A 15,610-nucleotide genomic window follows, 5' to 3' on the forward strand; every position below is an offset into this window, starting at 1 on the left:
ATCCATCAAGGAATTAATTGCCTATCAGTGAATATTCTTAAATATGTAAATGCGACATTAAAAATGCAGCTACTTATTAATAAATTGAAATAAAATTTGAAATATTACATTGTTACGAAAATTATAATTCTACGTCAAGTTTTGGTTACAAAAGGTCGAAAGAAAAGCATACAAAATGCATATTCGGTTTTCTCCGCTTTATTATGGAGCATATACACCCATGTGCAGAATTTTGAAAATAAAAATCTGAGCACTCATGATATTTATGGCCTTGTTCAGATCTATTTTTTTATGCTTGTCGCAGGAAGATAGAGAACAACTTTAGTAGGAAATATGCAAGAAAGATTCATGGTTAACATTCCCCTGATTCTGTTTAAAAATTTTAAAATATTCGATCTAGAACGCGTCAGACAGTTATAAAATATTAGCTACGCCCTCCTACATTAGAAAATACGCAAAAGTTTGGTCTTCAATGCAATAAATGTATTCTTATTAGTAAGGGTAGGATAGGAAATCTCTAGCCTCCTAGCTTTTTTGTTATTCGACCTACTTTCGGCCATATTTGGGCAGAAATGGAAACCTATTACTGCTATAAAAATGCTTTCATAAATGATAAATGAAAAATTGAATTTAAACAGTGTTTCAGGAAATTTTATTTAAATTTCTGAAATTAGAATGCCTTTTATGAACTAATTCTAACTGTGCATCGAGATGCAAAAACCAACAAAACTTACATAAATTACTTCAACTTCCATGGAATTACTGTGGTGACTCGTGGAACAATTGCCGCTTCAATATCAAAATGCATCCGGTTCGAATCTCGATTTCACAGTAAATCCGCCATCCATATGCTGCTAGAGCTTATTAAATGTGTCTTCATCAAATGCGATCTTAAAGAGGGGCATCCGGTTCGAATCTTAACCTCCTTGATTTACATTAATGTTTTTTTAATCCTGTCTTTGCTCTAAGTAGAATAATTTGTGACTGTTGCCACATTCTAGCTGCTAAAATATTACATTTAAAAATAGTCAAAAACAAGTATTGAAATAAAGAAGAAAAAACACAACAAAATAATCGTTTTCAATTAAATTTGCAATTACTTACGTAATATAATATTCAATAAATATTTTTTTAAAAAAGAAAATCTAAATTCAAATTTCGACTTTTGATAAAATTTGAATATACGTAGTTAGAATCGTTCTCTTGTGTTTTTCGAATATTGAGAACTTGTTTATTTTTCATGTTTTACAAGCCCAATCCAACAAAACTTTTTAAGAAATTTATTTTATAAAGACGATAGCTTTAATTTTATTTTGGGTTATTTATACTTTTCTCAAAATTTGTCCAAGTATTCTTACTTTTATATTTGCGCTCTCTGTTTTTAAGTGATGTCCATTGATTTTTAACATGTAACTGCCGTGATTAGTTGCTTATAAGAAAATCGGATGGAATTAAATAAAGCGACCGATAGTTACAGAATAGTCCAGGATAATCACGATTTAAAACTTCTTGCCCCGATTGTAATCGTTAAAAAATTAGAGCTAGACATTTTAACGAATCTTTCAGACTTCTCTGAATCCGAAAAATATCTTTCTGGAATCATGTCTATCTGGCTGCGAATACAATAATGTTTTGAGTGTGACGCATGATATTTGGTTTGGGGTTTTTACACAATTTGTAGATTTTTTTCAAATTTTAAACGAAATCCATTCGTTGGAAGTATGTCTGCCTGTTTATTCAACTGAGCGCAATAACTATCAAAGTCAAGAAATAAAATTTTGTAAGAAGTTTTAATATCTAAAGTTTAGATCTGTTTTAAGCCATATTTGTAAAGTGGTCGCCATATTTATCGTTTGTCTCTTTGTATATTTTCTTGCAAAATAAAATTCTAAAGCAAAATATAGTTTTGCCAATATTCACAACATCTTTATTAGGGAATATTAGAAATAATTGCGAGCATCATTGCCACTGTTTTTTTATGTGATTTTATATAATTCTTAGACAAAACTAGTTAGTTAAGTAAAATTTTTTGTGTGAGCTTGTAATTAAAATTGTAGATTTTAGTCATATTTTTTTTTCAACCGGTGTAAAAAAAATTCTTCAAAAATTCTTCCATTCACTTTTTCTTACAATTTGGTGAGGCACAAAATGTTTCATATGCAGGACTGAAAAAAATTCTCAGCTTTGCTTATGTCCATGACAATTTTATTAGGGAATATGAAAAAAAACGCGCACCACTCCCGCTGTTTTTTTTTTTTTTTATGTAAGTATTAAAGCTCAAAGTAAGTAAGTATTAAAGCTCATATTAAAAAAAAATTAAACCAAATTGAATTAAACTTTAAGTAAAGATTTTTTCTGTCCAGTTTTACTTTGCTTAGAATATAGCAACTCTAAATTATTATGACTAATGTTGACGGATTTGCCTCAAATCTGATAATAATAATAACAGTAAAAGTAATTGTTAATCTAAATTTCTTGATCTCTACCTGTTTTGTTTATTGTTTTCATAATTAATTCTTTTGTAGTTTCTGATATTAATTAAAATTCTGATTTTGATTCCAGTGTAAACCTGATCATTTGAAACGCCCCGGATTAAATCGAAAGGATCAGAAAATATGATGACATCAGACTGATAAACTTCCTGTGGTCAGTGGTAGAAATCAGACTGGTATAGTGGTGAAGTCACTATATTTGTTTAAATGGCGTGGGCAATACGCTGAAATCTTCTGAACTTAGTGTAAACAAAAGAACAGTTTGCTCAAGAAGTAACTCGATTTGAAATAGTCGTGAAGGCGATAAGATAGAGTCTCGAAGGGATAAGCACATATTTCATGTTTAATTTGAATGGACAATGATGACCATTTGTGTGACATCAGAGACACGTGACAAACATAATGGTGCATAACATCGATAAAATTTTTTCGTTATGTTATGCTCTACTGCAATGCTGCATCTCTTCTTTTTTTGTTTCGAATCGTCGTCACAAAGTAATCGGTGAAACATTCAGCCTCAAGATTTTGACGAATCTCCCCACATTGGGGACCTTCCCTAGGAAGAAAAACACATTTTTAGAATTGTCTGTCCGTCCGTCTGTGAAGACTTTTAATTAAAGAATATTTTGAACTGGACACATAAGATTTGGTATACGGTCTATACACCAAATTTGCAGATTTCTATCAAATGTTGAAGAAAACTTGAATTTAACTGTTTGAATCCAAATGAACATGATTACTACAAACTTAAAAAACTATATCAATAAAATTCAGTATGCAGGTTTAGCATCTAAAATGTAGATCTATTTAAATTTTTTAATTGGATCTACCGTCAAAGGGTCGACTGTCTGTCGGTCTGTACATTCGGATTTATCGCAATGTATACGCGATAAATCCAAAACATAATGATTTTGTGAAATTTGGTACATGTTTCTAATTTTGTAGCTCTGTGTCAAATTTGGTACATGTTTCTACTTTTGATACCTCAATGTAAACATACAACGAACTTTAATCGTGTAACTTTAAACGAGTAATTCTTGTATATATATATAAATTTTTTTTTCTTGTATCTCGGAAAGGTTCTAACATTGTGGATCAAATTTTATATTTAGATAAGGTTTTGCTTTTTAAATTTTTCTATAAATGGGTGTCTTTCCTGAAAAAAAGCGATTTTACTCAAAAAAAAAAAATTATTCTTTTCTAACTATATATTGGCATATAGCTATACATGAACTACGTATGAAAGATGTAATAATGGTCTCCCATGCATTTTGCTCATGCCCCATCCCGCATTTGCAATTCAATTAGATTTCGCTTGTAACTTTAAACGAGCCATAGAATAGGATATTATTTACGATTATATATATATATATGAACTGCTGAACAAAGTTTAATCTCACAAGTACTATTTTATAAGTCATAGAATTTCTAAAAAAAATTTATATTTTAATCGTCTTATCAAACGGTCCCAGACAGATGTCTAACTGGAAAAATATTATTGGTGATAAATCATAATCTGATAATTCAAAATTAATAAAAAAGAAGAATTAAACCATTTCAGAAATATTTATTTTAATATAACCATTATCTAATATCACCAATCTTTAAAATTGCAACAGTCATAACAAAGATATTTAACTTCGTTAACAAGAACAAGTTTGCCGTATATTCTGGTAACTTTCGATTAGAATGAATTATCTTTTACGCTGAATTATCAAAGTACGTTGCTTATCGCCATTTTAGTTACATTTGTTTAATCAGTTGTGATGATTATCTCTTATCTTAATTTTTATTTCAAAACCAGTGTGATTTTGGCTCCTTACTGTTTTAATTATATAAATACGTTTATCACTTCATAATGAAATTTAAATATTTTTAAAACGTATTTCCGTTAAGAGAAATCTAAAATGTGTATAAAAATCAGTAAAAGAGTATAAAATTTATATTCCAAATGTACTCTTTATTATTTTATTTTATTATTATTATCTGTAATGTTAATTTAATATTTTTTAAGTATATTTCATTTCTTTTAAAAAAATTTATATCTGTGATAAAACAATGCCCACAGTTAATACTTTCTCCTAATTTTTTATTAATACTTCTTTTAAAGAATGTAGCTCACATAAAAATCAATATTAAAAAAATTAAATAAGGACATTTTAAATATTTCTTCCTTAAAAAAAATCGTTTTCTATTTTCCAACGTCTTCCAATTTCTGTTACACAGATAAGTGTGATTGAGGAGGAGAATTCCTCCCCCTTAGCCCTGCTTCTATTTTTGACCTAGGAATTCTATGGTTGCATTCCACCCCTCAGCCATCCCCCGTAGCCTCCAGGAAACTACGCAGCCGTTGGAAAAAATTTCCTAAAGTGGTAACGATCTTTCCTTGCAACGAGTGGGAAGAAGTATTGGAAGCCACCCCTCCCATTTTGGGGACAAGTTCGTAAAAGGAGGGGGGAGGAATAAAGGGAGCAGGAGATTGTGAAAACACCGTGACCTTGAGTCTTCCCCCTCTTTCACCTGTAGCTCGTAGGTTGCCAGAACTTTGAACTTGATATGAGGGAGAAAAGTTTTCCCGCCATTTAGTTTCCAGGAAGAGGCAACTAGAGTAAACATTTTATCGCCAAATAAATTCTCGCCAAATTGGCTGCACATTTCGTTTTCGCAAACTGAGCGTGGAAGGTTGATTCACATCTTGATTGAATTAATAAAAAAACCAGATGAGACATGAGGGTTATAGTATGAGTCAGCTTATATCCGGAATAATTTGAAACCGGGAAAAATAGATTATTCGATGAGTAGTAGAACAGTTTTATAGAAAATTAAATTGATCTTTCCGTTTTCTTATTTTCTTTTTATAAGTTAACTGTTTTAGAAAAATGAATTCTGTTTCCGCAGGATGGCACAAATTAAAAAATAAATGGTAGTCTTACTGTTAGAAATAATTTTGATTTTATTGAAAATAATTTTTGAAACAATGTTCCATATTTCGTTTAAAACAACTTCATTTTAATTTCAGTTCTAATCACTTTCTCGTATACGAACAGAAAATATTGTAAGTATCCAAAATGTTTAGGTTTGAATACTTTGATTCATTTCTTTTAATGAGGCAGAAAAACATATTTTTGGGATTATGTCTGTGCAAACATACGATTAAAACTTCTACAAAATTATGAATTTTATAAAAATTTGCAACACACATTATGCAAAAATCTACATTGCTGAAATAATATATAAAACTTTGCGGAAGTTTTCACTGAAATTCGGTCTCTTGAAATTGAAAACTCATTGCATGAAAAGTAGTCATACATTCAATATTCCGTACTCTTTTATTTCAAAATTTTTTATGTCGTATTTTTTTCACAAGACTTATTGCAGGCAGTGTGATTAATCGGTTATTAATAACAACCATTAAAAGTAATTTATCGCTTTATTATAGTGATAAATTATTATTCTTAATAATAGAGTAATCACATTGACAATAGTATCTACAATACAACTTGGATAAAAAAAGGATTAGATGAAATTTCTTGAAAAAAATAGATATTTTTTTTAAGCCGTGAATTTCAATGAATTCTGAATTGCTGTTTCTAAATTAAACATTTATTTAATCTTGTTTTGGGCGTTTGAAGCAGGAACTGTATGTTTGTAAGTGAATTATGGATTGCAATTTCTAAATCAAATATTAATTCAATCTTGTGTAACTTAGTGAGAATTTTAGTAGATACAGAATAAATAATGATTGAAACATTATTTCTCCTAGTTTTAGGAATGCAGTGATCTTTTCAGAATCGAATTTCTACATATAAGAAAATATATATATATATATTGTTTTTTTGACACATTCTTTTTATTCTATTAGTAAATGAATTTTTTAAAAATACGAATGCATTTTCAAGCTCATGTTATTGTTTACTTTTATGATTTCTTAAGCGGTTAAGCCTGTTTTTGTTAGTACTAATACAAATAGCATTGAAAAAAAAAAAATATGAAATTTGATTTTGCTAGGATCAGATTATAAATATTCAGTTGCCTAAAGGTGTCCAAGATTTTTTGCAGTATTTTAAAAAGTTATTTAATTATAAATGCCTTGCAACTGAACTTTTAAGATCAAGCATTATTTAAATAAATTTTGGTATATTAATTTAGTAACATTCCTACTTCCTTACGATTTGCAATTTTTATATTATATTGTAATACTAAAACACAATCGTAAAGAGCTTTACAATTTAAAAAGATGTCCGATTCTATTACTAACCCTTTGCACTCGAAAAAGTAATTCGATGCATAATTATTCAGCTAATACAAAGACTTGTTTATTGCTCCGAAATATAAATATATACCATTGTTTTATGTTGAATCCCCCCCCCGTTTAATTAATTTATATATTCTTACTACTCTGCAGGTATTTTTAACGATCAAAATTAAATATATAAAACGTCAAAATGACACACCCTCTTGAATGGTGACTTAGAGTTCACCATTCGTGTGCAAAGGATTTAATATCATGTAGATTTTATTCAGAAAAGTTTTGTCATTTTTATGCTATTTTGCTTAAAATTATTTTAAAGTTTTAGTTATTAATTTTCTTTATACTCGATATACCAAAAAAAGCTTTTTAGAAACTAGTCTACAACTAAGCATTTTGACGAAATTATCAACTTGCATAAAGATTAAATTAAAATCGATTAAAGAAAAAAAAATTGGTTTTGAAAACTGGAAAGAAAAGGGATCTAGAGATTTGGATTGTCTAAGGAAGGAGTTTCTCCATCGCCTCAATCCATATTAAATTTTTACCATACAAAATAAATAAAAAAAACCCGTCGTCAACAAAATTTTATTCACCTTAAAAACCACAAAGTTAGAACAAACCGGATATGAACTTTTCCGACATTTTTTTTTCCTTCACTCCTCCCACTTTGTACCGAGGAATTCAAGTCCGTTGGAAGGTTTTATCGTCTGGTTCGACGTGCTCAGGTTATGCAGGAGTCGTTTAACCGTCTTTTGAATGAGACCAGAGGCTTATATTTGGGGACGTATCTATTGCAATGGCTCCAAGCCTTGAAGATGTCCTGAGAGGGCTATTTAAGGTGATATTACCAAATCCGGAGTCTTGACTATTTTTTGAAAGTTTCAACTTTGCGATGATAATATTCTTAACTCTCGATTTGGGAGGTAAATTGAAATCGCGGAATTCGAAACTGCATTTCACTTATAAAGAATTTCGTAATTAATTTCATACAAAAGAACAGGGAACATTCATTCGCAAGCAGACATATATTCTAATGAAACAAAATTAAAAATTAATTTTAGAATTAATTAAAAATTAGTTTTTTGGCACCATGTTACAAAGTTACTTTTGTACTATTTTAAAATTGCTTAGTTCAGTTTTTTTTTTTTTAGATACAAAGTGAGGTGAGATGAATCAGTTCTTGAGAGTTCTTTGCTTAAATTTGGAAGCTCAGAATGATCAGTAAAACATTTTAATATTTTTTCATTTTAATTTTCAATAAATGGATGAAAAGCATGTATAATATTAACAAGCATTCAAGATGAGGAACTGTAGTAAAAGTGGTCCATGGAATGTAAATCAGTAAATTAACCCTAAGGTATTTATCAATAGGATCTTGTTCAAGAATATGTTCAAGAATATTTTATAGTTTACAATATCCTCTTTTTTTTGCACATACTATGTAAAATGACACTTGCTGTAAAACAAAACTTGAGATGTATAATGAGTCAATATTTCACAAAACTAAACTAGGAGAAAAAAAAAACCTGCAGTGTCCAGACTACAAATACCTAATTTAAAACATTACAATTTAAAGTAAATATTCATTCTTCACTACTATCGCATTATTTAACTTTTATTTTAAAGTTCAGATACATGCACCACAAAAATCTTAAAACTTTATGACAGAAATGAAATAAAAAGTACTGCTAATGAGCTGACACACACAAAAAAAAGCCCCCAGAAAGATGATTTTAATATTTGGAAATCACAAGTAAATTTTTGGAATATATCGATTTGAAATGGATTCTTATATCCTGCACAGATAAAAATGATTACAAACAACTATTTTTCATCAATTTACATTGACTATAAATCATAATTCTAAGATTTTTTTAGTTCTCTATTCAAGTTTCAACAAGGAACTAAATTGGTCTTAAATGAAAAAAACTTTAAATGAAAAAAAAAAAAAAAAGTTAAATTGTTTTTTTTGCAGTTAAATTTTTTTCACCTTTGTTGAATTTTTAATGAATCAGAACTAAATGTTTTAATTACTGAAAATATATATTAACTAAATTATTATTGCTCTCACTTTCTTAGTTTGTATAATCAAATTTATTGAATCTGAATTTTTCAAAGATAAATATGACAATGAATGAAAAATTAATAACTGGGATCTGTTAAATTGAGGATAAGAGATTTTTGAAGACTCAAGATGGTTTAAGCTATGTAATAATTCACCAAAATGGAGATTTCATTTTTAAAATTATTTAAACATCTATTAATTTTGAATTCTTCTATGACAGATAATATATTCCTTTATATTGTAAAAAATCATTTTCACATCATATCAAATATTAAAGGATTTGTGAATTTTAACAGAAAATTTTATGGTACTGGTTGCTAAAAATTACACTTCTTCATGCACTTTTGGATTTATCCATTGCAAATATATGATGTATTTAAATGAAGAAGAGGCTTCATTTAGCAATGGTATTCCATGTAGTAAAATTCTGAGTTTCTTTGGTACATGACTATGCATATTAATTGAAATATAGTATAAATGTTTAATAATAACTACTTTGATAAAGCAACAAAACAATGGTGTGCAATGGATTCCTCTGAACATGATCAAAATGCAGTAATATAATTTCTGTCAGCAGAAGCATCAAGATGTTAGTGGAACCCACATTTATTATAGAAAATGTATAGGATTGCATATAGGCTAAGAAATGCAGTTTTTCTGAGTGTAAAGTAAATTTTACTTAAGTGAAAATTGTACACTTAAGACATACATTCAGTTTTACACGTATTTACGGTAAATATCAGTAGCACTAACAGTGGCTGACAAAAATTTGAAGAGCAAGCTAGCAACAGAATAAGAGACATTTTCGCCAACAAAAATCTATTTGTGCAAGTGTTATTTTAAGGAAGCATGTTGCATTGATGTTGGAAAAAAAAATGAATGCCAGCTAAAAAGTTACATATGAATGAACAAATTTAAAAATATATTATTTAGAGTGAACTAACCAAATAATTTATTATGATTATGAAATGATGTTTCTTTTTTTTTTTTTAAAAAATTTAGATAAAGGGAGAAAGGACTTCACAAAAATAAAAACAATTGTAAATACAATAAACAGCTATAAAATTTTATTTATCTTCTTCTCCGATTGCCTCCAACATTTTGTCTTGATTTAAAGTTTTTTGCACCCATATTACGATTAAATTTTAGTTGGTTTTTCTTTTTTTGATGTCCCGTGAATTTTTCTTTTTGGTTTTTAGATTTTATTCCAAATTCATCTTTAGGTTTTCGTCTGTTTTTATTCTTTTGATGATCCATTAGTCTTTCTTTTCTACTTCTAGCTTTATATATTTCTTCTGTAGTTTTTAATTCTCTCCTGGGTGGTCTGTGAGACTTCTCTTGAGAACCTGGAAAGAATAGTTACATTTATTTTTCAATACTACATAGTTTAAATTGTTGAATTAAACCTTTGAAATTTCAGAACAGCAATCTGTGAAAAACAGTGATCTTTTAAAGGAAAGCTTACAAATGACGAGCAAATAGGATCCCTACACAAAGCTGAATATAAATAAATTAAATGCTCAACATAATAAAATGAAATTTCACAGTTGTCTTCTTTATAATCCGTTAGAATAGACAATAACTATTGAAGTCGAAACATTTTTGCCATTGCATAATCCCCTTCCTCCTAGGATGCTTGTGATTATGAGTATTGAAGATTTGTACAGCTAATGTTACGCTTAATGAAATTTAAAAAACACCGAAAACAGCACTCAATATTTTTTTGAGGTCACAGAAAACTACAAAAGGGAACACATTTCAAAGTTTGCTAAACAAATTAGTTTAATTACAAATTTAATTACGGAATTTGCAATTTCAAAAAAGAAATACACTTAAGTATAAGTTTTTATGCAAATTTAAAAATAGGGCAAGATTTCATATTTACTCTTTATTGCCATTGTTTAGTTTTATATTATTAGCAATATTTTTTCATTGTAGAAACTATAGTTTATCAGGATTTATTTATTTTTACCTAAAAATTTGTTTTTGAAACTTAATATATTATGGATACTATATAAAGAACTGTATCTGGCTATTCATGCTTGCATATATTTCATCTTTTTTCCCCCTTCTTTCTTACTTTCTTTTTTTTGAGTTGTGTTTTTTAAAGTTTGTATCTCATTCAAGCACCTTTATTTTATTATTACGAAATGTATATAATTTCTTGTTTTGGCCTTATGAATCTGTTTAAATTGACAATTGATACAAACTACTGCATTTTTTTAAATTAGAATTTACCTTTTGATCAATGTTTAAACAATGATCAAACAATGTAATTTTAACCAATTTCTTTCCATTACTGGAATGAGATTTTTTTTGCAATATCTGTTTAATATGGGGAAGATTTGGAACTCATATTTCGGATCCTTACAGATAACAAAACCTAAATCTTCAGAAGTGTTAATATCAACATGGATCGGCAGGATATCATTTATTGTCTTATGAAAATAAATTCAGATTTCTGAACTATAGTTCTGGACTTCCCATTCAACTATGTGAGCTTCTTATATTATTATTAAATGTGTCACTATAACAAAACTTTTGTCAAAGAATGCTGATACAAACTTTGAATGGAAGATGATGATAAAAATAATAAGCCAAGCAAGTGATATTCAAATACTTTCAAAACATTTTCTATTAACAGCTGTTCAAGTATAATATCCAATAAATCAACTATTGCAGTTGAATGCCTGATGTAATTGCAACTGAAGTAAAAAAAGGATGTTATTAAAACAAATGGGAAACAACAGCAATCTGGTTCAATAGACAGTTTATTAGCCAAAAATTACTTTTGGTTATATTAAAAAAACAGCTGCAATTTTTGTTTTAAATATGGTCTTGTATTTTACAAATTAATCAAATTCATAATTCTATAAAAATCAAAATTAATTCCAAACATTAAAAGGAACTACTCTTTACCCAAAAGTATGATAGGTCACATTAATGAAATAACTTTTAGAAAATTCTATAACATTTTGTTCAATATTTCTATAGCAGTATATCTATTGCATTAATTATTAGATTTTGGAGAATTTTATATCGAAATACTACAGCTAAAGCTTGTCATCTTAACAAAACAGATGATTCATCAAAGTAAGTTAAAACCAGTAAAATTGTGCCATTACATGGAAAAATACATGGAACATTTTATTTTAGATACATGATACATTTTATACATGGTTAATCCTTAAATGATAGAATTTCACCATAAAAATATAAAATAAATCTATTCTATATAGAGACTCAAATGCAATCTCAGAATTCAGTAAACTTTAGTGACATTAGATACATCTTAAGCTTTTATTTGAAAATAATAATAATAATAATTCATCAATTTGACCACAAACACTTCATAACTTTTTTATTTGCCACTTGATTTTCCATCTTTTTTTGGTCCGTTCAATCTATATAAAAACTAAATAGGTATGAGTTTTAATTTAAAAGTAAAGTGTTTAAGCATTAAGTGTTAAGCATAACGGTATTAATAGCAACTTCTTGATATTTTTAATACTGAAATGAAAAATAAAAGACATTTTTTGGAGAAATATCCTAAGCAGCAGACAAGATGATAAATTGGCACAACGATTTTAAAGTATAGAGAAATAGTAATACCATACCTTTGAACTGACGGGGCATACGATGTTGTCTACCAAAATCACCTTCATTTTCATCATCATCACCATTTTGTTGGTAACGAATCTTATTCTTCTCTTGCCATTTTTTGTATCTAATATTTTGTTAAGTTGATAGTAATGCACAAAATAGCAAACTGAATTACTGCATGATTGATAGATATTTTTTTTTCTCCTTTAACAAAATTAAATCTTTCTGAAATTTCAAAAATAATGCTCACAAAATGTAATACTTATGAAAGTGAGGAAGAAAAGTACAAAAATTTATTAAATATTGATAAAATGCATTAATATATAATAATATTAAAATATTAATATAATAATATTAAAATTATTTCTGAAAAGAGGAATAAAAAAAATTAAGATAGTAATAAGTTCAATCTATTCACTGAGATGAATATTCATGAATATGTATGATAGTAAAAACATTCACTTATAAAAATAATATAAGTTAAAAAAATGTTTGCAAGGAGCCAAATTTGAGAAGAAACATGAATCATTATAATTTGTTGTTCACTGGCACAAAGGAAAAAAAAATGTAAAATCAAAATATCACATTTTTTTTTGTTTTGTTTTAATAGGTTTATTATATATTATTACGATTTTCTCAACATTTTTCATGCCATAGGCAAGGTTGCAAAAGTATTACTAGTTCACATAAAAAAGTTCAGTGGTATTAGTAAAAGAGTAATATATATTAATGCAATCAAAATCTATTTACACTCAATAACAACAGAAAAATTAGCAAGATTCAGAAAAGTAACAGTGACTGTAGCACCAATGAATGATGTATTACATTCTAATACATATTATATGGAAGTATATTTCAGATGGCTTTAAAATGCATTATTAAAAAAAAATCGAATTTTTCAATTGAAAATAGATATTGAACAAGTTCAAGGAATATAAAAATTGCTGAAGAAAAACCATTCATAATTTAAAACTGAAAAGAGAGAAAGAAAAGAAAAGAAAAAAAAAAAAAAAACCCTAAAAGGATACATGTCAGATTTGTAAGTCTTTGGAATCCAAACTCCACTTTCTGTCTTCATTTTCTTTGATTTTTCATTATCATTGTCTTGGACAAATTTTTTCTTTTTCCGATCCCTATAAAAATCAATATGAATTATTTAAAACTTTTCTAAAAATTTATGATTGGAGAGGGAGGGGGGAAGAGTCAATTTTGTCTTATAATTATTTCTTTTATCTATCTGCAGCACAAGGGAAATAATTTTGAAGCTGAAAAATGAATATAATGTACTTTTTTGTGTGCATTTTATTTAAATTTCCAAGCAAATACGAATAACAATATATGCACAAAGGATTGTATTAGATTATATTTATTTACAATGGTATCCATTTTGAAATGCACAAGAACTAAATTAAGGTCAAACATTCCGATTTGAAACTGTATACTGATGATGAGGACATAATTGTTTAGGATCTCACTGTCATTTTGTATTTTCATCAATGCATAAAGTAAAGTACATAGTTAAAAGTCTTTTAATCATAGCCTAAAAATGAATAAATATGAAATCTTAAGAAGGGATGGATGATAATAAAATTTATAGAAATTGGTGAAGATTCATAATACATCCAACGTTACTTGAAAGTATCACTTTAATTATCATCATGGGAAAAAAATAACAAGCAGCATTTGAAGTTTTCCCATTCCACATAAGACAAAAAGGTAGCGAATGAACTGCAAGTTTGTATCTTTGTAAGTTTGTCTTTAGTGATAAATATGATTGAAATTGTAGCATTACCTCTGCAAACAAATGAAAGTTATATTTTTATAGGATAAAATTAAAATTTTACATAATGAAATGAATAAAAAAAAATTTCAAAACTTTTTATGGTATAACTATGATGTAAATCAATAGTTAAGAAAAGTAAAACAATAAAATACAATAACTTCAGTAAATCATGAGTACAGCATATAACTTCTCATTAAAAGTATTATGTAAAGATTTAAAATTGTGTGATAAATCAAAATCAAAAATGAACCAGCAATTCTGTTATACTGTTTCCTTATTCAAATTAAAATAACAATAAAAAATACTTTAAATTAATAAATAGAAAGAAATGTCTTCTGTTTTGTCCACAAGAAATATTTTTTTCGATACACAGGACATTTCAAAACTCTAAGTATTTATATCAAGGAGTTACAGACCACAATAAGACAAGCAGAAATCACTATATAATGAATGCATACTCAAAACAACTTGTTAAGCAGTAGAGGGCATTTTTTTAACAATAACTAGTGTAATTTCAATTAGAATTTCAACTGGTAAGCAATATATTACAAGTTTATAGAAGGATAATTTAACTGAATTGACAGGAACTACGAGGAGTTCAGAGTTTGACTATAAGGATAAAAAAAGAATGCGATCAATGAGAGCTTTTAGATGAGGTAACACAAATCTGGTTCAAAAGCAGATAATGACACAAACTAAAAATCACTTTTTAATCTTTCACCTCTAAGTAATAATTGCTATCAAAAGAATTTTCATGACAAAAGCCATTTGTTAAGAAAAGACAATAATTCTCCTGACATGAATCCCCTTCTATCACCAATAATATTCTTCTTCATTGTATAATAATTTATGTTTCATGATAACTACCCCCTAAAATAATCATTACAGGGTTTGAAATAACTTGTACAAATTATGTTAGAGGTATTGTAACACCCTTAATCTCATAGTTACCTTAACAATAACCATCTCATATCAGTAAGTATATGAGATGTAACTTCGAGAAATAAGTAGGAGAAGAGTTCTTTTATAATCCCTTCTGCATGACTAGGCAGAAAGTACAAATGAAAAAAATTCTTAATTTAATCATGATCAGAATTAGACAGACATATTTGTTACATTAAAGAAAAAAGGATTGCATCGAAGCATTCAGAGCCTATACAGCTTCGATAAGTGGATTTTATTAAAATTTACTTGAACAAACATTTCTTTTAATCATGTGTTTTTTTTATTCGATACTGTAACCTCCAGTTGAATAGTTAAAAGTTACAGAAATTACACTCTTAGTGGCACTATTTTTATATAATCAATCAATTCAAAGGTTAAGATGAAGTTTGAATTCAAGTGGTTCGAAAATAATTTTAAAAATAAGGAAAATGGATTTATCACATATATTTATATACCTATCAAGTAATATG

General features: G+C 27.7%; 1 protein-coding gene across 2 annotated transcripts in view; it reads right to left on the bottom strand.

Moving 5' to 3' along the window:
• Positions 1 to 9,854: 9,854 nt before the first annotated feature.
• The window catches only part of LOC129965896 (ATP-dependent RNA helicase DDX54-like), a 29,568-nt gene continuing 23,812 nt past the window's right edge, over positions 9,855 to 15,610 (bottom strand). For both annotated transcript variants that reach the window (XM_056080177.1, XM_056080168.1), the window contains exons 15-17: positions 13,441 to 13,545; positions 12,427 to 12,536; positions 9,855 to 10,155 (exon numbers count right to left, since the gene is read on the bottom strand). In XM_056080177.1, coding sequence (XP_055936152.1) covers positions 9,881 to 10,155; positions 12,427 to 12,536; positions 13,441 to 13,545 — 490 coding nt within the window. In that variant the 3' untranslated portion in view covers positions 9,855 to 9,880. The remainder of the gene's footprint in view (positions 10,156 to 12,426; positions 12,537 to 13,440; positions 13,546 to 15,610) is intronic.

This window comes from Argiope bruennichi, chromosome 1, assembly GCF_947563725.1.
Source record: "Argiope bruennichi chromosome 1, qqArgBrue1.1, whole genome shotgun sequence".
Taxonomy (NCBI): Eukaryota; Metazoa; Arthropoda; class Arachnida; order Araneae; family Araneidae; genus Argiope; species Argiope bruennichi.